The sequence below is a fragment of the Diabrotica virgifera genome, chromosome 7 (assembly GCF_917563875.1).
Source record: "Diabrotica virgifera virgifera chromosome 7, PGI_DIABVI_V3a".
Taxonomy (NCBI): Eukaryota; Metazoa; Arthropoda; class Insecta; order Coleoptera; family Chrysomelidae; genus Diabrotica; species Diabrotica virgifera.
Window position 1 is genome coordinate 72397854 of NC_065449.1, and position 27210 is coordinate 72425063.

Below are 27210 nucleotides of genomic sequence, written 5' to 3' on the forward strand. Positions count from 1 at the left end.
TTTTGAGCCGTAACAATACTGCGTATTGTGGTGGGCGGTTGTGATTCGTCCACATAAGTAGGAATAACAATTTTTAATTTTCTTGTTTTTGTAAAGAATATTTTAATTCATTTTCTTTTCAATATTATGGGACACCCCGTATATACGAGTAGGCCAATACCTAATTCAGTGAGTATGTATTAATTTTTATCATTATTTTCAAGGAAAAACCTTAAAGTTTTTTGTATGTAATTACCTACCTACTCGCCTCATTTTAAAAAGACAATTCGCCAACCAACTCTCTTGGTTAACAGTCACTTACAATTATTCCGAAAAGTGTATAGAAACTCAATATAGTCCTCGCGAGTGATTTATACTACTCAGCAATAGCAGTACGAAAAATAGCAGGCCTGCTCCAGCTTGTGCAACGAGAAATGACAAGGTAGGAAATATTTTTATTACAATTTACTTTAAGGTCTGGTTTTTTTACTGTTATTTTTTTTATTCTATTTTAAATTCACCCTATGCTAAACAGTCCACTAATAAAGCTCTCACTGAGTTAGTAGTCTCCTCCAAGATGACTTAGTGACTTTTCTCTAAAAACGATAGTTTTTGACATATTAGAAGCGATTAAAAATTGGAAAATTGCGAAATCGGCCGTGAAAAACTGAAAATTTGAATGTTGCCAAGGTAGGTAGATATTCTTTAAACATCGATTGATGAAATTCCGAAGAGTTTTTTGCAATACAATATTCAAAACTCCTTTGTTTTTAATTGCTAATCAAGCGTGCGCGACACTATTTTCCACCGACAGTATGGTGCAAATGAAAGGAATAAATTCGTTATTTCGTAAACTGGCGACTTTAAGGAAAAATCCCGAAACAGGTTGATTTTTATTTTTAAGTTATAATATTGTGGCATATATGGTATACTAGTGACGTCATCTGTCTGGGCGTGATGACGTAATCGATGATTTTTTAAATGAGAATAGGGGTCGTGTGGTAGCTCATTTGAAAGGTTCTTCAATTCTCTATTCAGTAATGTAAACATTTACATAATTATTTATACAGGGTGTCCTTTTACTTCTTTTTTTGTCAAATAATTTAATTTAATAAAAATTTTTTGGACACCCTGTATAAATAATTATGTAAATGATTTTATTACTGAATAGAGAATTGAAGAACCTTTCAAATGAACATGATCCCTATTCTCATTTAAAAAAATCATCGATGACGTCATTAGTATACCATATATGCCACAATATCATAACTTAAAAATAAAAATCGACCTATTTCGGGATTTTTTCTTAAAGTCGCCGGTTTATGAAATAACGAATTTATTCCTTTCATTTGCACCATACTGTCGGTGGAAAATAGTGTCGCGCACACTTGATTAGCAATTAAAAAACAAAGGAGTTTTGAATATTGTATTGCAAAAAACTCTTCAGGATTTCGTCAATCGATGTTTAAAGAATATCTACCTACCTTGGCAACATTCAAATTTTCAGTTTTTCACATAGTTTTTGAGGGTTAAAAATGGCCGATTTCGCAATTTTTCAATTTTTAATCGCTTATATATCAAAAACTATCATTTTTAGAGAAAAGTTACTAAAGACCTTTTCTATTTGGAATGATCCAAAAAACCTAAAAAAACTTTTTTACATGTAAAAAAATAATTTTAGGATAAAAACAAAAAAAAACGTTTAAAAAATTTTTGACCACCTTTTGGTCCTGCCAACATGCAAATTTGTTAAAAGGAGTCCTTTTTGAGTAATATTGTGCAAAATATCCGAATTAGAATATTTTCCTAGCGGATGCGCAGTGGCTTTCTGGACTAACCTGTTATGTACATGTTTTAATATTTTAAAGGCATAGCAACGATGTCAAACAAAGCAATTATTGTCAAGAAGCACGTCACACACTTTAAAGTTTATCTTTACTTACGAATTAAAAAATAATTCAGTGATTTGGATGGCATCAAGTGACGAAAAACTACCTCCATCTCTCCTCGACGTTGTCAATTATCTTAATTTGTTACCGGAAAAATCAGCACACAGGTACCTACAAGAAAGAATACAATATTTTTATGAGTTGGTGTAAAGGAAAAAGTGTAAATAGCTTAAAAGAAGAAGTGTTTTTGGCTTATTTTATTAGTCTATCCAAAATCTGCAAACCAAATACTTTGTGGTCCCGCTATTCCATGCTCAAGTCAGTATTAAAAATTTAAAAAAATGTCAATATAGGCGATTATTTTAAGTTAACAGCATATTTGAAGAAAAAAGCGTAGGATTCAGTTGTACGTTCAGTATAAACATTGTAAATAATAAATAAATATAATTAAAATTACATATTTTGTATTTGATAATAATAAAATTGTTAAAAAGTTGATTTAATTCTTTGACAATGTTGTCAAAACCAAACTTTCAATATAATTAGTTAGCATGACGACGATCTTGGTTTCCATGACGGTGGATACGCGTGCGGAAAAGTAAAAACCGCGTGCGGAAAAGTAACACGCGTGCGGAAAAGTAAATCTTTCTAAACTAAAATGCGTGCGCGAAAGTAGACATTTTTGCACGCTCGTAGAAAACATGTTTTCGTTAAAGTACGATTCCGACATCCACTGCAGGCATTCACTGCGGCAGACGGCAACTGCAGACGGCAGCTGAAGTTGTCGCCGTGACAGACGTCACTACTTTGCGTTATTAATTTGTATGAGACTGATTCCGATATCTAGCTCTAATTGCTGTCCGGCAGAACGTCAGTTGCTAATAATTATACAAATTAATAGTGCAAAGTAAATACGTATGTCATGATAACAAATATAACTGCCGTCTGCAATTGCCGTCTGCCGTCTGCAGTCGGTGCCGGAATTGTACCTTTGAGTCACAGTTAGAATTAGAGAGCCTTAAAAATAAAATTGTAAATATTTTTAAGAAAACATTTTTCTAATACCTTTAAAAATATATTTATTTCTAAAAAAAATGATTTTCTAGATAGGGGAGACCAATGCAATACACCAAATGGAGAGACAGCTATCTGTACGTCCCTTTACAGATGTCCCCTACTTTTAAAAGCTATGAGAAACCAAGTACCTTCACAGCTAAAATTTGTGAGTAAATCTCAATGTGGATATGATACTGTTCCCTTAGTATGTTGTGGCACAAAAGTTGATTACAGTAGAAATCAATCGACCACACGTGTTCCACTACGACGAATTGCTCAGTTAAGACGAAGTAAAGAAGTTAGGTTATTTCTTTAAAAGCTTGTCTGTCTACTTTTGTTTTTTATGTTTCTATCGTGTCACTAACAATAGGTACTTTATCCTTTAACTACACGCGCTGGCGTATTTTGTACTTCAGATATAAGAATTGCACTGCAATATGTAAAAATTTAGTTTTTGACCTTGTTTATCTTTCAAACCTGCCACTGGAATGTGCTTTACAATTTGGTTTTAGTTTCGTTATAATCGGCGTTCTGGGAAGATCGTAGTTTACAGTTTATTATTTTGTTGTTTCCGGTGGTGGACAATATATGCCATGATTATATTAATATAAGTCGTAATATAAGTACATATTTCAATTGTTTTTTAGTCATTATGGCACAAAATATACTTTTCTTTATAAACAATACTTTTTCTCCTGTAAAAAATCACATTTAAAAAAAATTTATTAGCAATTTTATTTATCATGTAAACCAGTTATTCCATGATTCCAGTTATAAATCCCAATTGGCTTACTGAAAAGGAACTCCAAGTATTCACTGATGCCGAATAAGGTTTATAACAAACAACTAAGTGTATTTGTTAAAAAAAAATAAACAAATCTGCTGTTTTTAAGTGTATTTTCTTGTGGCGTATAAAGTACGCCACGCGTGTAGTTATGTAGTTGATTTTTTCGTGAACAGATTAACAGTTTCATTTTTTTTGTTAGTTTAGATTTTCTTTAGTATTTTCACAGTTGTACAAAGGTTTACTCAATTTTATTTTTTGTACTTATACCGGGAGGAAGAAAAGAAATATTTTTCTTATGTTAAGTTTGAGACAACCTGTTGTGAGGACGAGGCACAAATGAGTAATATACATCGGAATCGTATGGTAGTCTTATGTTTTGTGAACATTTTTTTTGCATGTCCCTGGTATCTTTAGAAACAAAGAAAATAGATGGTTTTGTAAAACAAAAATGCGAGGTACCTTGTAGGGGAAAAAGGTACACAGGTGGGTCGATATTACGTTGTCTCATATTTTGTGAACATTTTATTTTTTAATTTCTCTGATATCTTAATCTCTTTCTATATCTGTATCTGATGAAGAAAAGGAGTGTTCAAAGAAAAAAATCTGTGTAATGTACATCTCGCTACTAAAAAGCCTCCACGTAGACACCAAACCCTTACTTTCTCTCAAGTAGCACAGCGCTTACCTGGTCGACAAATAACTTTTATAGGTGTCGATAAAACTATTTACATTATGTGCTTTTGTTTTTAAAGTTTTGTTAACTCTTTTACTTTTGTTTCAGTTAAAACACATGTTAAAAATAGATGATAGATGTTTCTAGAGATATCACGGGCATTCAAAAAACACAATGTTCACAAAACATAAGACTACAATACCATTCCAATGTATACTCACATACAGCGTGTGTGAGCCAAATGGAATAAATTTAATAGTTCAATTACTAATTGTTTTTTTGAAAAATGCTGAGACCTGTCGATTAGTATTTCAAATCTAAATTTTTTACATACAATAATAATGTATACAGGTTGTACCCAATTTAGAAATATGACGTCATCGTTAATTTTCTTAAATGGCAACACTGTTATTTTAATGGCTATTTATATAGAGCGTGTAAAGTTATACATAACTGCAAAATATCAAATTTTAGTTTTCTAACATTTAGAAGATAATAAAAAATAAATTTATGTCTGTAATGTGAAATAAACTTAATAGTTCAAATAATAATTGTTTTTTTTTGAAAAATGTTCAGACCTGTCGATTAGTATTTCAAATCGAATTTTTTTACATGCAAAATAATGTATAAAGGGTGTCCCAATTTAGAGATTTAATGTTATTTTTATTATCTTGTAAATGTTAAGGAATAAAAATTTAATATTTTGCAGTTATGTATAATATAACTTTACACACCCTATCAAAATAGCTATCAAAATTAGAGTGTTCCCATTTAAGAAAATCAACGATGACGTTATTTCTCTAAATTGGAACATCCTGTATACATGATTATTGTATGAAAAAAATTTCCATTTGAAATACTAATCGACAGGTCTAATTATTTTTCAAAAAAACAATTATTATTTGAACTATAGAATTTATTCCAAATTACAGACATAACTTTGTTATTTTTTATTATCTTGTAAACGATAAGGAATACAAATTTGATATTTTTCAGTTATGTATAACTTTACACTCCCTCTCAAAATAGCTATCAAAATGATAGTGTTGCCATTTAAGAAAATCAACGATGACGTCATATCTCTAAATTGGGACACCCTGTATACATGATTATTGTATGAAAAAAAAATTCCATTTGAAATACTAATCGACAGGCTTAAGCATTTTTCAAAAAAACAATTACTATTTGAACTATTGAATTTACTCCATTTGGCTGACACACGCTGTATGTACTTCGTCCTCCCTGCAGGGTGTCTCAAACTTAACATACGGATAACTTTATTTTCTTCCACCCGGCCTAAGCACAAAAAAAAAGAAGTTTAAGTTAAGCACAACAAACTGTGTAGATATGAAATAAAAATCTAAAATAATATGAAAATATAGCGGAATCCGTTAATATGTTCACCAAAAAATCAACTACGAAAATGAGCATAATTTCCTATATCCTCAACCTACGCCTAGCAGTATATTTTATGTTCAGACTAATAGTTGTATCATTAGAGAAGGGCATTAAGCACAAAATAAATCGATTTTTAAATAGAGCATCTAGAGACTTACAACTTTTTGAATTGTGTTCAGGATGATGTCAGGAAAAAAGTCTACTACACAAAAATGGGTGGAAATGCATTGCATTTTAAAGTGCACAATTGCATTTTAAAGTTCATAAATTGTAACCAAAAATGTATAACTATGTGAAAATAAGTGTATTAAGGGCCAGATTTTGTTATTCAGGGGGTTTTTGAGGTCGACGAAGAGGAATACGCCATCAGAACCGACCACCGGAGTACCTGGTGCCCAGGTTCACTAGTTTCGAGGGTTTTAGGTACTAAATGGATGTAAAGAGGCTACTAGGGGGTTTTTAGGGTCCTTGAACAAGAATACGTAATAAAAACCGACCCCCTGGTGCACCTAATGTTCAAAATCCCTCCAACTTCCAGAAGATAGCATACCTTAGCAGTGACCGTGGGCACCAGGGGTTTAGGGGTCAGTTATGATGGCGTATTCGTGTCCAATAATCCCAAAACCCCTCGTGTAATCTGTTTGCATCAATTTAGTGCCGAAATCCCTAGAAACTCCAGAAGATGAGACGTGACCTTAGGCACCAAATGCTACGGGTGTCAGTTCTGATGGCGTATTCGTTTTAAAAAACCTCACAAATCGCCCTAGTAATCTAGTTGTATCAATTTAATGACGAAAATCATCGAAAATCCAGAAGATGACGTGCTTTAGCAGTGGCACCGAGCACCAGGTGCTCCGTATGTCGATTCTGATGGAGTAGTCGTATTCAGCGACATTAAAAACCCCCCGATTAACAAAATTTGGCCCTTAATATGCTTATTTTGACATGTTTATGCATTTTTTGATACATTTTATGCACTCTAAAATGCAACTTTGCATTTCCACCAATTTATCTATAGTAAAATTTTTTCTGACATTATTCTGAACATTATCAGTTTTCTGAACTTATCTTCTTTGAGTTTTGGTGAACAGTGTTTCTGTGCTTATGTTTGTGGTGTTTTTTACATTTTCGAATAATTGTAAGTCTATATCATGTTTTACTGTATAGTTTTAAATGTTTTTTTAATTACCTATATTGTATCTTTTATGCTAATGTAAGTCATCGAAAGACGATAAATCCTTGACAAGTGTAATTTATCGCATTTACTAGAATCTCAGATTTAATTAGCTTAAAGGGGATTTACTACATTCTTTAAACACAAGTAATATAAGATACAACATTATCTGTATTAACATAATAAGCTTTTCTTTTAATCAACGATATTGAAAACTAATTTAGAATCTTTGGCTGGACTTGAGAAAGAAATAGTCGAGGCATTGAAGGATTGAAGTGTCGATTTTTTTGCAGTAAGACGGATTTTAATGCGGATTGGTGCGTTGGATTCGTGAGAATGTCAGGAAATTTGGTGAACTAATGTAATGAATAAGAAATCTCAAATTGCATTTGTGCATAAGAAAAATGCATTTCAAAAGTGCATTTTGAAATAGGCTATTATTATAAATTTGCAACTCGGTAAATTTTCTTACTCGGGGGTTTTTGGGGTCGCTGAAAACGAATATGAGGTCGGCGAGTGTGTGCGAACTACCTGTTGCTTGCAGCGGGTGTAATAAACGTCTTTCTCTGAAGTAATATGGTAATTTATCATATAATTAGTTTAAACTCGTTACTCGGGGTTTTTGGGGTAATCTATTTTCTTCTATGTAACTATAGTACTATAGTGATAGAAAAGGTTGGTCTTTTTATTATAAATAAATATAAATTTTTATTATTATAATATAATTATGTTTAAAAAAGTTCACTATACAAAATTTATCGTAATTTATCTTCAAAATTCATTTTATTCCTCATTACCATCTTCTTCTTCATTATTGCCTTTCTCTCTCGAGTCCAATGCAATATTTGTGCAATCAGAGCCTGCACAATTTTTGCAGGCTAAATTACAAACTAACCCATGCTTCATGCACCCGCATGAGTTGCCGCAGTCTGACTTGCAACTACAGAATATTAAATTTAAAATGTTTGGAAGACCAGGTGGCTGAGTCATTCTCTAACTGGAATTAATACAATGTTTTGTAATTCCCATCCCCAATCGGTTGGGTTCATGTTACTGTCCTCTCCATGCAGCCAAATTTGTGTTTGTAAATATACCCTTTTTAAATGCTGGGTAAATGCATCCACAGATGAAATAATTTTTCCAATGACAATGTTTTTATTTTTGGCAATAGCCATTAAGTACATTCTGTATCGGTAGGTTTCAGCTAATTGGATATTACTCAGTTTAAACTGCTCAGAAATATTCGGTTTCCTGAAACTTATCGGGGCATTGTACATAGCCATAAGAATTTGGCAGCCGTGATCAATAATTTCATTAAGGGGTACAACATACAGTAAACCAAATGTGCTTGAGAGTCTGGCAAAACCTCTGGAATAGAACAAACTCAAAACTCCATAATATTCAACTCGGAATACCTGCCTAAAAAATACCAGCACTTTGTAGAAAGACAAAGTTGTCATGAGAAGACTAAGAATTGGACATTGCTGTCTTACACATAGTTACCTGATGAGCCAGGGAAATCCTCCTTGGTGTCATACCTGCAACACTCGTGTCACCGTCAAACACATACTAGTTGAGTGCCAGCTAAACACGAACACCCGAAGACAACATAAACTGGATGAAGACCAAACTACCACTCTTAGTGATAATAGTAACTTTAATAATGTGATAATGTTTCTCAAAGACTCTCGGTTATACTATGCCATATAAATGTTGTTTTTTCATTTTGCTGATATTGTAATTTCTTAATTTAAATTCTTAATTTTCTTAATTCTTGTAATTTAATGTAATAAATTAATACAAAATACAAAATACAAAAAATTAATACAAATTATGTAGCGCCATTTAGCCAAATAATATTATATAATATAATATATAATATTATTAAATAATATTATATATTATATAATAATAAGTGAATTTTTTAAGGCATATAATGACAAGTTGGAAGACTAAAATTCACCTCCAAATACCTGGTGAAAACAATATCGAAACGGAAAATATCGCAATCAACCGGGGCCTGTTTCAAGGAGACTAGCTGAGTCCTCTGTGGTTCTGTTTGGCTACGAACCCGCTTAATCATCTGTTGTATATGGATGATTTGAAATTAATGGCTTCTACTCGACACAATTTAGAACAGATGCTAAAAACAGTAGAAACATTCTCCAATGGTATTAATATGCACTTTGGACTAGATAAGTGCCGCGTTTAAAATATAGTCAGAGGAAAAGTACAGCCCGGAGGATTCGATATGCAAAATGGCCAGAACATCGAGGCCATGGGTGAAAACGATATGTATAAATATCTTGGAGTAAAGCAAGAGAGGAAAATTGACCATAAGCAAATGAAAACTGAGATAACTACTGAGTTTATACGAAGGATAAAACAGCTGCTTCGTTCACAGCTTAACAGTAAAAATTTGTTTAAAGCACTAAACACCTACGCTTGTTCCGCGCTTAGCTATTCATTTGGTATTAATAAGTGGACAAAAACAGATATAGAAAATATTCAGCGAAAAGTATGAACACGCCTTACAAAGGCACAAAAAAACCATCTTAAAAGTGCAGTAGAAAGAACGACATTACCACGGAATCTAGGAGGAAGAGGACTTATGGATATAGGTGAGCAATTAGATAAACAAATTGCTAACTTAAGAGCTTATTTTCAGATGCAGAGACATCTACTCTACATCGCTCTATTTGCGCAGTAGATAACACAACACCGATCAAACTGAGGGAACCGGAAATGCGCATAAACCACCTCACTAAAGACGAAAAAATGCGCACCTGGATGGGTAAACCTCTGCACGGGCGACATCCCAATGAGGTCAGCCAAGACTATGTCGACATTACAGCGTCGAACTATTGGTTGACATCAGGAAGGATGTTCCCTGAAACGGAGAGTTCATTACTGGTCACTCAGGATCAGGTTACACCAACCAGAAATTACCTGAAATATATCATCAAAGACCCTCAGGTTCAAAACGACAGATGCCGATATGGATGTCAAGCCCAAGAAACCATCCAATATCTTACAGGGGGCTGCTAGGCATTTAATGCAACTGAATACAAGGAACGGCATGACACATTGGGAAAAATCCTTCATCAAGAGATAGCTATAAGCTGGGACTTCTCCAAACAGACCATCTCCCGTATTATCAATACGTTCCCGAGAGGATGCTTGAGGATGGCAACTACAAGCTATACTGGGACCGTACTGTGCTTACAGACCAAACAGTGACACATAATAGACCAGACCTCGTACTAGTTAATAAATTAACAAGACAAACAACACTAATTGATGTGGCGATACCTAACAAAAATAATCTACCTAGTAAATTTACTGAAAAGATTGCCAAGTACAGAGATCTGAAAATTCAAATACGAAGGCAATGGAGAATGCAAATTACCCAGACGATACCGATTATTATGTCTACTACTGGTACTACTCGCGACGGCCATATGCGTACGAAAATTTCTGGGAGATACTCCAGCATACCAAGTCACCTAGGGCTCGATAACACGGAAAGAGTCCCACCAGAGCTCAATCCTTTTGATACCGTAGGTATCTGGGATGAGTCAATTTTCCCTTAGAGGGAGTGTGAGCCGTATAATAATATATTTTTCTATATTATAGAAGTAGGTTGTGTAGACCCCTGTTAATCCGAAGATTTAAAGTTGCTGCTTTTACTGATATACATATTAATCTAAAAATGCTCAATTTGTGGCTTAGGCCACTCTTGCTCTGAGCGCCTGTTGCTATGTGGACCTGTTGATCTGTGAGCGACATATTTTATGGATGATGACGTGGCACTGTATTAGCAGTTCGGAGAACGACCAGTGAACTTTGTTTCGATGGACGTGACGTACTCGATGGAAAATATTTAGATTAGCGAAATAATGTGCGAACAAGTGCTGATAATTTAGTAAACCAACTGCCAGTAGTAAAAGGAGAATCTGGTTACAAGAAATTAGCAATGGAAATATTGAGCTTGTTTTCCACAAATGAGATGTTATGTAATTGTTTTTATTTTGTTTGGTGTTTTCTTAATGTTTAAGACGCTTATGCCTGGTTACACTAACAGATCTTAAGCTACAGCTTAGCTAAGCTCTGCTTATAGATAGGACCACCGGAAGTATCACTTGCGTTGCACCCTAATTTTGGATTCTTACCTTGTTATCAAGTATTTATATTATGATATTCCTATTATATTTTATTGTAAATACATATATGACATTAATTCTTATGATATTCTCGGCTTAAGAATATGATCTGTTGGTGCAACCAGGCATAAATAAATTAAAAATAAGTATTATTCTTGTTTAATTTCACTCCTTAAAGGAGTTAACAAAATCCTATCTAAGAAAGTGTGTCAATGGAAACATTTTCTAAGTCTGTCTCTGACCGATGTTAGCTTAATATTCAGAAAACTTTTGTTAGTTGCGGAAGGCTAAGTACATAGCTCAAACAGTAGAATTTGGCTGGATGATCAAAGGTCAGGTTAGTGTTGGTACACGGAACAAACTGTTTATAGAAATATTCAAAGTTGCTAGAAAATATTCCAATAAATTTATAGGAACAATTAAGCTCATATTAGGAAGATCTAAGCTGCTAAAAAGAAAATCTAAATTAACATTGTACATGTCACTTATTCACCCAGTTGTACATATGGAAGTGAAACGTGGACTCTACCTTAGCATGAAATAAATAAGCTGCTGGTATTTGAAAAGAAGGTTCTCATAATGATATTTGGCCCGCTAAGAGATAAATTGACAGAATAGTGGAGAAGGCGCCATAATCCTGAATTGGTTACTGTGTATGCTACAGACAACATCGTCAGAAGTATAGAAGCTTACCGGATAATATAAACAGGTCATGTGATAAGATCAGAGGAAAACAGGGTGTTAAAGACAGTGTTTCTTGAGAGATAAGATGGTAGAAGATCAATAAGCCGTCCCAGAAAAGACGGAAGGATGATGATGACGATATTAGGTCAGAAAGAAAAATTGTTTTTATTTTTTTAAATAATTGTTTCTCTGTGATTCAAAATTAGCAAGCATCATGGTGTCTGGTTTGCTCTTGCCAAACTTTTACAATTTCAAAACCATAATTCTTGAAATTCGGATTATTTTTCTCTACTCTGCATATGACATACTAAAGTTAACACATCATATATGGAGGATTTACTTCTTATTAATAGTGCTAAAAATAATATATTTAACATTATATTATAGCTCTAGAGCAGGGGTGGGCAAAAGCCGGCCCGCGGGCCGGATCCGGCCCCTTTTGCTTACTTTATCTGGCCCGTTGAAAAATTATTTTTCATTAAATTTCTTTGTCTAAATGCTTTAAAATTATACTTATAGCATTTGTGTCCAAAATTTTTTTGAAAAGTGCAGGAAAATAACTTCACCAAAAAGATTGGCGGGTACACAGCGGGAGATATTTTGAAAATGTCATTTTGGCCCACGCTTAAAAGTATTTTCCCACCCCTGCTCTAGAGTGTCTAGAGTTAGAGTACATCTGTTTGAAATGACTTCTTATAAAATTTATTACTTGACTTTATACGAGTATGTAGAGAGTCTGCTCAAAAGTACACGCATTTGTGTTTTGTGAATAATATTATTTTAAAAAAGGGTGCACTGGTTAGTGGTCTAAATACAATTGTTGTATTATAAAAATCTATAGAAAATCTGTAACTAATAAAAGCTTCGATGACAATTAATTATTATAGTTTAATAGTTTACACCTACTTATTCATTACCGTAACTAACACAAAACAAGTTTCTTCTATAAGTATATAATTTTCTTTAACATCATAACTTTGCTAAAGTTGCAGTTCCTTGAGCGTTATGGGGACCAATTGGATTGTGACGAGTAGGTCCTAAAACCAAAAAAAGTTAGGTAAAGTTTTCCATAAAGAGGAAGACTTTCCATTGTTTATTTCAATTTTCCATTTCCAACAATCGTTTGTTGGAAATGGTTGTTCCATAATTCAAAAAAATGTCTCGAATAGTTACTTATTTTTACGTAAAGAATCCAAACCTGCAATAAAAATTGGGGGCTCCTATTTAATATTTTAAAGTAACATCCCACCCCATCTCCGTGAGGGGTCGTGTTTGGTGCTTTTTCCGATTATCCATTTTTAATTCAATTTTTCATTTCCAACAATCGTTTTATCCGATTCTAGCGCCATATATCCATAATTCAAAATAATGTATCGAATAAAAGTTACTTATTTTCACGTAAATAATACAAACCTGCAACAAAAATTGGGGAATCCTATTTAAGATTTTAAAGTAATCCCCCGCCCCATCTCCTTGGGGAGTCGTGTTTGGTGCCATTCGATAATTTTTCAAAAATATTGAACACAAATTTTTTTGGTTTTCGATCTGACCATCATTTTGCGAAATATTCGCTTTTTTGTGAAACTTTGTGACTCACCCATTTCCACCCGCTCAAATTGTCAGATTTTTTAAATATAGTTGGTTCGCTAAACTCAGATACAACTGGCTTGTGAATTTAGTGGGAATTTTTTTTGTTTTTGGCCAATTTTGCCAAAATTGAAAACTACTATTTAGTAATTATTAGCAACTATTTAATAATTATTGTTTGCCAATTTTACTAAATTGGCAAAATTACTTACTAAAATCACTAGCCAGTTGTGTCTGAGTTTAGCGAACCGACTATATGCACTCTTTTGCATGTACTTAACTTACCTTATCTTAGTCTGGTGATTTCGAATTTTTCTAAAGGATAGATTTTATTTGGGCCTCTCTTAACAAGCTTCCCTGTATTAAGATCCAATATATTATGGTAGAGGTACATTTACAGGGTACAAGGTTTCTCCCTTCGAGGTTCGAGTAACTGCAAAAATCCCCGTTTGGGATCCACTACCATGAATAAAGTAAAATAATTAATTTTGCTGTATTTTTTTATAGAACGTGGAAGCACATGTACTACGCCCAATGGAGAATTAGCAACATGTGCATCAATTTATGACTGTAGTCATTTTGTGAAAGCAATAAGAAATCGCATTCCATCACAATTAAACTTTGTGAAAAAGTCACAATGCGGTTACGACACGGCACCTTTGGTTTGCTGTGGTTCTGCTATCGAATTTTCAACTACTAGAAATCCACCTTCAGATCCAGTGGGAAATTCAAATCCAGTGGGAAGAGTACTTCCAGCCGCTTTTACTAGAAGTTCAGCTCTTCCTGACAGAAGTACTTGTGGTTTTCAGGTAAGCAATCAATATATTATCGTCGGTCTAATGAGCAAATTGCCTAAGTCACAAATTGAAAATTTTACAGGAGAGACAAAAGACTTTTGAGCAAAAGTAAAAAAAGAGAAAATTGAGTAACTCCATGCAATATATAATTGACCAAAATTAGTTAAACAAAATATTTAAACAAACTTTCTACTTATATACTATATGCTTTTTCTCATGAGCATCTTTCAGTTCGTCACAGTTTTTCGATTTCATTTTAACGCATTAAATTTTATGTGACAGAAAAAACGCACGTCGGTGATTACATTTCATCGGTGACATTTATAACATTTATTCTAACTGTCAATAGATGGCGCTATAATCGAAAAAAATATTTACGAATTATATAATATATTGTTATGCTCTACCTTTTCTATTTACTTAGATTAATTAGCACATTCTTAATTTGATTGATTATCCAATTATTTTATTTATTGCCCATGTAAAGACATAACTAAATTCCAATTAAATTTTCCAATCAATTTTATTATCTGGGCTTATTTTGTATTTGATACAATACCTGTAATCTGTGGCTTCTAGTATTTCTAGTTGCTTACGTCTTCCAGGGTAGAAACAGGGAAATTGACAACACTTAAATTCGTATAAATGTAATCTATTGTTTTTATTAAATGCCGTGTACATATGATTCAAAAATACTAAAATTTAACTTTGTTGCAACAATCTCTAACTTAATAAATTAAAACTCTAACTCTGATATCTTCTTGTTTTGACAAAATTATTTATTTAATTAATTTCTTATTTACTCATACTAAATTGAATGAATTTTACTTTTCTTCTTTTGAATTGATTTCTCAAATTTGAAATGACTAACTGTGTTACAAAAATATTGTTCAATAAACAAGTAAACAAATATGGTCTTGATATAAATAACTTTTCTCCATTCAGACAAATTATTTGACTAACCTTTTATTCTTCACTACCTCGTTTTCTGGATTGCGCTGTCCTTGATTCTCTCAACACGTACTCTCTGGTTGTTGCGAAAAAATCCCCCTCGTCAAAACTGCTTCCAAGAAAAACACACAGGACTTGCTCAAATATCTAGTGCACAAAAGGATAATAATCAGCTACTCGTTCTAGACAAAACAAAGGAATCTCCCTCGGACCAGGAAATTAGCTCTTCAACCGGTCGACGATTTGGTTTCAACTTGATTCTGCTCGCAAAGGCTGATCACACCAACTCTACACTGATTCTACACTTTTAAAAACTCGGCTGCCTTCTCTCGATGTTCATTACACAGACTTTATTTTTCTCTCAAATCCATACTCTCACATCCATTATCCCTTCTCCCGATATTTTTCGTCCAATAAACAAAAACCCTCTCTGAAACCATTTATTTCTTAAGAAACCCAATATTCTTCCACATGACTTTTTCCAATTTGTCAAATTTCAAAGAAAATCATAATTAGTTATTTTCTACTTTCTACTTTTTAGAACTAGAATAATACAGCTTATATACCACATTAAAATACCTTCCCGGAAGGATCTTAAAAACTTTATTGTCCCGTCAACGCTCTCTCCACTTTCTAATCACCGAAATGTTTTGTTAATACCCCGTCCATTTCGTCGAATAATTATCACTAATCGTTTTAATTTTTCCGAAACACTTGTTTAAAAGCAAACTTAAATTCTAAACAAATTTGGCCATATACAGGGTGATGAAAAACTATCGTTTCATGGTCGTTGATATAAATTTAATTTTTTTTTTTGAATTTCTTTAAAAAAACAATTCTACAACAATATCTACGAATATAATCTATACAATTTATAAGACTATACAAATCAAAGAAAATACAATTTTATAAATGCAATAAACACAATTGATTTGATTTTATGCCAAATTGCAAATACAATGTGACAACTGTAGAATTAACTAAAATTTCATGTCACTAAAATGTATATTATCACGGACTTACCTTTTTTTCTATCATTTGTGACGCACTGAAAAATGCTCATGAAAAGAATCATATCCATATTAATAATAATAGTCAAAATATATTTATTTACTTACATTTTCTAACATTTTCGATAAAAACAACTTCAGAAACACTGACATAGGCAATATTCGTCTGAATGGGAAAGAACGTTTGGACTTCAGCAAAATTCGTTTAGCAAAATTGGCGCGAAATAAAAAAATAATGGCGCTTGTGGGAATTGTCAGGCGGTAGATTTTACCGTCTACTACCAGATGACACCAAAAAACAATTTTCGGAAAAAATGGACTTAGACAATTTGCTCATTAGACCGACGATATATTTCTTCTTCTTCTTCTGGTTGCTAACCGTTTCGGATGTTGGAAATGATATTGGCAATCATAACCTTGCTCGCTGCGGCTCGAAACTGTTCTGTTAAGTTTTTCTTAAACCATGTTCTCAAATTCCTCAGCCATGATATTCTTCTTCTATCGGGTCCTCGCTTACCTTTGACTTTACCTTGCAATATGGACTGCAGCAGAGAGCAACGGTGCTGATTTCTCATAACGTGTCCCATATACTGCAATTTTATGCTGTTGAGGGTAAACACAATCTCCGGTTCCTTCTTCATTCTTCCTAGAATTTCTTTGTTCGTGATATTTGCTGTACACGATATTCTCAGCATCCTTCTGTAAAGCCACATCTCAAATGCTTCAAGTTTTTAATAGTGGTGTCTGTAAGCGTCCATGCCTCCGCTCCGTATAATAGTGCAGAGAAAACATAACACCACAAATGTCTCACTTGTGTATCCCCATCACAAAGTGCCTTCAAATCTAAACCTGCTCCCAAGTACACAAGAAATGTCCCCTTACACAGCTAATTAAAATTATCTAAACAAATTAGAAAATATGATAGGAAAACTTACAGAACAAATAGGAACCATACTTAATCTACTAACCACGGTCATTAATAAACTTTCATAATAGCAGCACAATATAAGTTTAAAATAGTAGTCTGGAATGCTAATGGTCTTTAACAACATATTGATGAAGTAAAGTCATAATATAAACAATGAAAACCTTGACATGCTGCTTATATCTGAAGCCCACTGTACAGAAAAACACCACTTCCGTGTAAGTAGTAAAATGGCATAATAGGGGAGTGAAATTAGAACGAAAAAATGCATTGTTTCGGTTTTTCTAAAACCTTATTTGTTAGGTTATTAGTCCGTTCCTTAACGGCAAAATATTGCAAAACCTCTAAATTTTAAAGAACCGCTTGGATTGACATGAAATTTGGTATTCACATAGCTAAAAAGTCAAAGAAAAAAAGTGATATTGTGCCGATATGTGTTTTTGCCCTGGGGGTGGTTTTCACCCCCTCTTGGGGGTTAAACAATATTCGTCCAAAGAAACTCAGAAAATGGATAAACTGGCTAATTTTAAGTAACTTTTGTTCCATAGAGTTTTTTCACTAAGCCAATACCTTTCGAGTTATTTGGCAGTGAATATGTATTTTTTCAACAAAATAACCACGCTTTTAGACGGTTTTTCGCAAATAACTCAAATAGTAAATATTTTGTCGAAAAAACGTTCTTAGCAAAAATATAGCCTGTAAAAAATTTAAAAAAATGGTGTATACATCACGTCTCTACACCTAGTAGAAGAAGAGATATAGCTAATGAAAAATAGGTTCATATTCGTCAAATTCCAAATGGAATATTTTAACGTGAAATAATTAAAATTGAAGCAGATTTCGGGGAAAACTCATTAAAACTTATTTAAAGTGTTTAAAAAAAGCTTCATTTTTGTTTTATAAAAAAAATTTCTAGCCCCAAATTAAACAAGTTACGCTCAAAATTAAGTTAGTCCATTTTGGTTTTGGTAAAAAAAATCGAGAAAATCACCCCCTAATTAGTATCTTAAATGAACTTAATCGTTACGACTTCACAAGCTTCTTGACTCGTGTATATATTGTTTATATGATCTGTAAGTTTCATCGGTTCAAAGTCCTTATTATTGAAAGGGCTTTAGTTAAAATGGGTTGAACGAGTCACTGATCACGAATGTATGCAAATTTAGAAATCAAATCTTAATCAATTTTTGTCTAACAGAAAAACAAAAAAATACGTAATATTCAGAAAAGCAAATATCACTTTTTTTGTTTTTCGAGATTTTTGGTATCTCTAACAATTTTTAAGTAATTTTGAAAAAAAGCATATTTTTCAAAATTTAAATTTTTAAAAATTTCACTTTGAAACCAAATTTTTTCAAAAATAAGCACTTTGAATCGATGAAACTTACAGATCATATAAACACAATATAAGTAAAATAATTTGTGGAGCGGTAAAGATTAATTTCATTTAAGTTGCTAATTAGGGGTTGATCTTCCGATTTTTTTTTGCAAAAACAAAAGGGACCAACTTTATTTTGAGCGTAACTTGCTTAAATTTAAAGCTGGAAACTTTTTCTAAAAACAGAAATAAAGCTTTTCTTAAACACTTTAAAAAAAGTTATAATGAGTTTTCCCCCAAAAATTGCTTAATTTTTTGGATATTTCACGTCGAAATATTCTATTTGAAATTTGGTGAATATGAATCTATTTTTCATTGGCTATAACTCTGGTCCTGCGAGATCCAGAGACCTAACGCGTACACCATTTTTTTTACTTTTTTATAAAGTATATTTTTGCTAAGAACGTTTTTTCGACAAAATAGTTACTTTTTGAGATATTTGCGAAAAATCGTCTAAAAATGTGGTTATTTTTAACCATAAAAATGAACATATTCACTCGCAAATAACTCGAAAAGTGTTGACTTGGCGAAAAAGCTCTATAGAACAAAAGTTACTTAAAATTAGTCAGTTTACCCATTTCCGGACTTATTTTGGACATATATTTTTTCACCCTCAAGAGACGGTTAAAGTCACCCCCAGGGCAAAAGCACACATCGGCAGTATATCGCTTTTTTTCTATGACATGTAAGCTATACGCATGCCAAATTTCATGTCAATCCAAGCGGTTCTTTAAAGTTTAGAGCAAAAACCGTGAAAGAATGGACTATATTTATACATGTTGAAGTAAAAAGTTCTAGTCGCAGATTTGGCCGCTAATTGTTGATTAATTGTTTAACCAAAAAAAAATTTTTGTAAAAATAATTTAAAAATATCGTTGAATTCATCATTTTACTTTGATCAAATATGTTTCTATTTTGTTTTTGCATATGCTGAATCCGAATATGGCATTACAATTTGAATATTCTTATACAGAAGCTCTTATAGAGTAGGTTTGCGTAGCTAGAAACCACATGGAAAACTTTTTTATTATCAATTTTACGAAAAAAATTTATTCCTCATAAAATACTCTGGAAAGTCAAAAATCTAAAACTCAACCACCAGATATTAAATTTTATCAATTTTATACGAGTTGTGTCAAAAATATGAATTTCTTTAAAGAGTCTCAAGTAATTTTATTCCAGAATATCAAAAAATACTATTATAAAAAGATGTTTGAAATTAAAAACTATGTTTTAATACACAATAACATTATTCTAATCGAAAAAAAATTTCAATTGTTTCTCAAATTACGGATACCCATCATGATTTTATTACAATTATTGTAACTATTTTATTATCAATTTTACGGAAAAAGTTATTCTTCATAAAATGCTCTACCTGGTCTAAAATCTATGATACAACCATCAGATATCAAACTTTTTCAGTTTTATACGAGGTATGTAAAAATTATAAATTTTTCTTAAGAGTCAAGTGCCTTTATTATTCACAATATTTTAATTAGAAGGATGTAGTTGAATACTGAAACATTTTTTAATACCAAACAACTTTTTTAACATCAACTTTTTTCGATATTCTGAAATATAAAGGTACTTTACTCTTGAGTAAAATTCATATTTTTTGACATGCCTTGTATAAAATTAATAAGATTTGATATTTGTTGGTTGCATCTTGGATTATATACGATGCAGGGTATTTTATAAAGAATACCTTTTTTCGTAAAACTGATAATAAAAAAGTTATCAATAGGTTCCAAGTTACGCAGACATACTGTATAAGAGCTAAAAAAAATTTTTTGTTGAACATTTTTCTTATTGTTGAATTTTATTATTAAATGTATTTTAGATAAGTTTTACAGAAAAAAGTTTTGATCACTTTGTATAAACATTTTTTTAGTTGGTAATTTTCGGTTTTTGTATTACATTTTTGTTATCTTTCTTAATTTTCTCAAAAAGAAATAGTTTATTTCATTTCTAAAGTAAAATAATTTAGTGAATTTTAAAGACTACATCCTGAGCTTTAAAAAGCCCCTATAAAACTGTAATAGATCTGTTGAAAATTGCGTAATACCGTTTAAATTAGTGTTAATTCTGTAAAACTATTAAGTTTTCAAAAATTACATATTTTTTGAGACCTCGTATCATTTGAGTAAAATTTTTGAGATTTTTTTTTGGTAAAACATCGTTTAGTAAGATGATTGGAAGGTAAGTTGTGCAAAATTGAGAGTTTTTTAAGAAAAATTGTATTAGTTACACATTTTTAAATAATTTTTAAACAAAATTCATGTCAAGTCTCAATTTCAGCCCACACAGTACTTATGCTCATACATTTTGTTTCTTTTTGTTATAACTTTAAGATAGCTTAATTATTCTTGTTTTATGTTCAATTTGTAAAATTCCATTTGATCGATTAATTCAAGAATTACATTAAAAAAACTCAACCATGCACTTCGACGTAGGCTCGTTTACAGTGCGCCAATGTTTGTGAGAAGGGTGACTTTGGCGTTATAAATAAAAAATTATAGAAGCTACAGATTTAATTTTAGAAAAATCTTTATTCTTCTAAAAATTTTCTGAATTTTTCATTTGCCAAGTCAGTTTTTTTCAAAAATTTATATTTTCGGAGTTATTTAAAAAAAACATCTAGTTTCGCAATTCACTTGTTTAATAAAAAATAAAGCACCCACTTCTCGCGTAGAACTTTTTGATATGTTGTTTATTAAACATTTCTTAATGAAATCACAAAAAGTTCTATCCTGTTTGATTTTTTTCGAAGTGAAAATCTATATGCACTCCCCTATAAGGGAGAAAATCATCGCCGCATATGATGTGATTTTCTTTAGTATTTCTCTAGGAAACTCCACAGTTTTCACATATTTAACTATCTTTGATTTCATCTTTCTGTACCCTCAAAGGCTTAATAAGGAATACAATTAAAGCTGAACTTCTACTGAAATTCGACGATCTATACAGGGTGTTTCATTGGGAAACGGAAATACTTGTATGGTGAATACAGGTTACTGAATGGTGATGTTGAAAAATTAACTATTCGTTACAAAGTACTCGTTACTTACGAATACCGAAAGTAACGATTACTATACAGAGAAGCAAATCGTTACTTTGATTACTCTGATTACTTCGTTACTTCGTATCAATCGTATCAGAGCGAATAACGGCTATTGTATCTACAACCAGTATACTTGATTACTTTCTAGCTAGACTGACCGGAAAAATGTGGAAATGATAATGTTAATGTTGGAAATACGATTTTCGATATGATTACCGGACATAGTAGGTAATCAAAGTAACGAATGCTGTAAATGATTACTTGTTATATCGGAATACCTATACAAAATACCTACCTACTGAGAAATACGATTTTCGATAATATCATGATTACCTCATATATTATGATTACCGGTACTCAAATACAAAAGTAATCATAGTAATCGAAGTAAAGAATACTGTAAATGATTTCTTTATACGAAAGTAACGATTTGTAACGAATACTCGAAATTAACTATAATCAACATCACTATTACTGAGGCGGTTCTAGATATACATATATAGTGGAGTCACTGAAGGTTTTCACCTCCGATTTCGTTGAACCTTCATTGATTTTCATGAAAATTGGTGAGTAGTTAGAAGATACTTCAAGGAACAAAGGTGACATGATACCAACTTGCGCTTTTACTCCAGGGGTGGATGCCACCCCTTCTCGTGGGTGAAATTTTTTGTATTAAAAATAATACCAGAAATCGATAGAGAGGCAACTTCTAAGCAAAATTTGTTATATAAAGTTATTAACATAAATCAATACTTTTTGAGTTATTAAATATCAAAAATTTTATTTTTTCTTTAAAAAAATGCATGTTTTAAAGCTGTTTTTCACGTATTACACAAAAACTATAACCTTTTTTAAAAAAGCTATTATTACGAAAATTAAAGATAATAAAAAATTTAATACACTCCCCACTTAAATAACTAAACTAATGTTATTTCAAAGTGAGTTATGGGTAACTGAATGTATATTTTTTTCGACGAGTAGTCAAATCTAAGTATTCAAGCTTACATAACGGGAAAACGATGTATTTTATATAATATACTTGTCAAGCACTTGTCAAAGTACTTTGGAATACCTATCAAATGAGCTTGAGTAGAAGATAATAGCATACAAACTAAGCAAGTTATGACGAAAATAAGAGAACTCTTTCGATTTTTTTTAGGAAAAAGTGAAAAATAAAACTTACGCCATTACCACAAAAATTAAAATTTGTAGTAATTCTCACAAGAATTTCTTTAGGTTAACATAGTTAATGATTTCGACAATTTTGACCGGTTTAGAATGCATATTTTTGAAAATAAAAATAATTTAAAAAAATCAGAATTTTTAAAATCATCGTACTTTTCATTTTCTTTTGATAATAACTCCAAAAATGCTCAATACACCTAAAAAATCGTATTTAACTAAATTTTAGTTTTTTTTGTTCCAAATACTTTTTCCATTTTACTATTTCCATAGAGTGAAAAATAACCGAGATAGAAACGTTTAATATTTCAATTTTGCTGCGAGAGCCATGTAACCGGGGTCATTTAACCTTTCATTTTTAAAAAGGTAAGAGGTTTAAAAGACTAATTTTGAACTTTTTTAATATCTCTTAGAATTATTTTTTAATTAGTTTTTAGTGAACCTTATATCTTAAAAATTAATGGAGTTAGTTACAAAAAACAATAACATTTTTTGGAAAAATTTTTAAAAGATACATTTTGAAACATTTCTGGTGCATAAATTTTAATGCTATCAACTTGTTATAGGGCTTATTTGATAGATATTTCTATGATCTTTGACAAATATTTAATAAGTTTATGTTATAAAATGCACTATTTTCCCGGTATTTAAGCTTGAATACTTTGAGATTTGGGCACTCGACGAAAGAATATATATTCAATTACCTATAACTCACTTTTAGTTAATACTGAAAGGTTTTTCTAGTAAGGAGTTTATTTGATTTTTTATTAGCCTCAATTTTGATAATAATAACTTTTTTGAAAAAACTTATAGTTTTTGAGTTATTTATGAAAAATCGGTTAAAAACATACATTTCTCTCACGAAAAATTAAAATCTTTGATTTTTAATAATTTAAAAAGTTTTGATTTATTTTAATAAATATATATAACAAATTTTGCTTATAATTTGTCCCTCTATCGAATTGTGGGGTTATTTTTAATAAAATAAGTTTCACCCCCGAGGAGGGGTGGCATCCACCCCCAGGGTAAAAGCGCAAGTTGGCACCACATCACCTTTGTTCATTGAGATATCCTCTAATGACTCACCAATTTTCATGCAAATCGATGGAGGTTCAACGAAATCGGAGGTAATAGCTCATATCCACCTTCAGTGACTGCACTAATAATACATTTATTATTTTTATAACCGAGTTATAGGGTTTTTTATCGATTTTGCTCACTTCTTTCTGGATCCTTTCTGGAAGATTAAACTTGTTTTTTTTTTCACTTCTCAAATTTGCAAACGTGTTTTGAAAATTTCATTACATAGGGTTTTGTTTCAAGGTCACAATGAATTAAAATTTTTTGTTAATCCGTACCTGTAATTTTCTTAGCATTAGTAGTTGAGTGGTTTGAGTTTTAAATGAGACATATGTAAACCCAATATAAAAAATATACCTGGTGGTGAATTGGAGAACGGGCCATAGGAAACTCAATGTAAAATTCTAAACTGTTGAATTCCTGCTTACCTAATTTTGTTTTCGTCAAAAGTCATAAAAAACTTTTTGTATGGAATTGAAATCTACATTGAAAACAATTGTTAAAATTGTTCTACAAACAATAATTATTCAAAATTTTGTAAAAAAACATAATACGTTTTAAACAGTATCACGCCAAAGTTAGGCCACATACAGTGCAATAATGTGTATAAGATTGCATTTGGTGACAATGAAGTTATTGTATTAACAATTTGAACTCTCACGTATTTATTTATTTTATAATTTATGGTTTAAAACACAATAAACTTGATAAGATAACGTCAATTAAGGAGAAAGTATTAATAATATATTTATTTTTCTACAACCACTATTCAAAGTGCACTTTTCTGCACGGTTTTATGTTAGCAAACTTGATATTTTCTCACAGTATAAGATATTTGACATTAATGTGCAGAAAAGTGACGTTTCTGTGCCGCAAAGTGACGTTTCTGTGCCGCAAAGTTCTTTTCTGCACAGTTGACTACCTCATTCTGAGTAACGTTATATTCTGTTTACATCCGTGGACTACCGCATTCTGAGTAACGTTATATTCTGTTTACATCCGTGGTTAAACTTTAGACAAATATATAACCTATAAGACAATTATTATATTTAACTATAGCATAGAAACTAAATTATGGATGTTACAACTGTTTTATTTTACAATTTTATTCTTATTAAACATTTTATAATTATCAAATAACCAATAAGGATTTAGCAACTTGTGCAAGAGACGTCGAATGAAGTAGGTTTTGTGTAAATCCGTGACTGCATAAGTATAATGTCAATAATGTGTAATAATTGTTTAAATTTAAACAAATTAAGGCAGTGCATTAATTTTTTAACTGATTTCTGTGCAATTTATTTAGGTATAAGGAATTTAAATTGATTAGTAGGTATTAATTAAATACAGTTTAAAATTTATCACATAGGTACCTATTATAATTAATCGTCGTTTGGAAATTGTGATTTTTATTTTTAGGAAAAACTGTGCTTGTAGAAAAAGTATAGTGTGAAACACGTGCAGAAAGGTAATTTCCACCTCCCTCTACCGAAAGTATATTTTTCCGGACCTGATTGTAGGGAGCAAAGTTGTACTTTTCCTCCCTAGGGAGGAAAATATTTTTCCTCCCTAGGGAGGAAAAGTAAAAGTGACGTCATGGTATTTCATTCATGAAATATAACTTATTGACGCCCTGTATAATATCTATTTTCTATTACGGAGTATCTATACATTTTAACGTTTATTTATAAAACATCCTGTATTTTGCAGAATGGTAAAAAACAGTAAATTGTTATTTTGATTTAACAATGTTTACATTAATAATTTGACTTATATTTGACAGTTGACAGTTATATTGTACCTACTTGTTGTTTTAGTTCTAATAAATTTTGTTGGTTAGTTACATAAATAAATTAAGTAAAAATGAAAAAATGACTTGTTATTTGAGGAAGGTGGAAAACCCATATGTATAACATGGGAGTAAAGTGCCTTTTCCTCCCTTGAATGATTACTGCCCTCCGCTACGCGTCGGGCAGTAAACTTCATTCTCGGGAGGAAAAGTTACACTTTCCTCCCTTGTTATACAAATAGCTATTTCTCACTCGTTTGAATTGCGGCACTCGCTTGCGCTCGTACCGCAACTTTTCAAACTCGTGAGAAATTAGTACCTTTCTGCACTTGTTGCACAATATACTATTTCCACCTACCTCTACCGAAAGTATACTTTTCCGGACCTGATTGTAGGGAGCAAAGTTGTACTTTTCCTCCCTAGGGAGGAAAATATTTTTCCTCCCTAGGGAGGAAAAGTAAAAGTGACGTCATGGTATGTCATTCATGAAATATAACTTATTGACGCCCTGTATAATATCTTACATTTTTACGTAAGTATCTATACATTTTAACGTTTATTTATAAAACACTCTGTATTTTGCAGAATGGTAAAAAACAGTAAATTGTTATTTTGATTTAACAATGTTTACATTAATAATTTGACTTATATTTGACAGCTGACAGTTATATTCTACCTACTTGTTAGTTTTAGTTTTAATAAATTTTGTTGGTTAGTTACATAAATAAATTAAGTAAAAATGAAAAAATGACTTGTTATTAGAGGAAGGTGGAAAAATCATATGTATAACATGGGAGTAAAGTGCCTTTTCCTCCCTTGAATGATTACTGCCCTCCGCTACGCGTCGGGCAGTAAACTTCATTCTCGGGAGGAAAAGTAGCACTTTCCTCCCTTGTTATACAAATAGCTATTTCCTAACAAGTGCAGAAAGTGATACTTTTCCGCACGCGACTGCAGTTTGCCGAATGACGCGAAGCGGGAGTTCGGCAAGCAGCCGAGTGCGGAAAAGAGATTTTCTGCAAGAGTTAGGAACAATATATTTTCTACGAGCGATTAAAAAATTACCAAATCTTAGGGCCGGTTGTTCGAACGCTAATCAACAATGATCACTATCAAATATGTAATTTCTGTCACAACTGTCAATTTCAACTTTGGTTGGGTTGCTGAAAACATAATTGATTATAATTATGAGATTAGTTAATCAATTAACATAACAATTATTAACATAATTATTTAACTAATTTCATAATTGTAATCAATAATTATGTTTTCAGCAACCCAATCAAAGTTGACATTGACAGTTGTGACAGTAATTAAATATTTGATAATGATCATTTTTGATTAGATTTCGAACAATCGGCCCTTAATCAATTAACTTAATTAATATGAAAATACATACACAAAATAATTCTTTGACAAGGTTGTCACAACTAAACTTTCAGCATAATTGGTTAGCATGACGACGATCTTGGTTTCCATGAGGACGATTCAAAACCACTGTTATTGTCTACTGATTTGACTTTCGAATATCATGTTAATAGTACATTGTTTACCGGGTAGGAAAAGCTTAACATTCCTGGACGACTGTGAAGATTGCTAAGTCGAGGCGCAAGCCGAGACTTAGCAACACAGAGTCCAGGAATG

The 27210-nt window shown here is 31.8% G+C and overlaps 1 protein-coding gene across 5 annotated transcripts in view; it reads left to right on the forward strand.

Annotated features, from left to right (window-relative positions):
- The window catches only part of LOC114327665 (phenoloxidase-activating factor 1), a 114681-nt gene that overhangs the window by 39819 nt on the left and 47652 nt on the right, over window positions 1-27210 (forward strand). For 3 of the 5 annotated variants that reach the window (XM_028276341.2, XM_050655940.1, XM_050655939.1), the window contains exons 2-3: window positions 2975-3214; window positions 13898-14199. In XM_028276341.2, the coding sequence (XP_028132142.2) occupies window positions 2975-3214; window positions 13898-14199 (542 nt within the window). The remainder of the gene's footprint in view (window positions 1-2974; window positions 3215-13897; window positions 14200-27210) is intronic. The other 2 variants (XM_028276342.2, XM_050655941.1) reach the window with 1 other exon arrangement.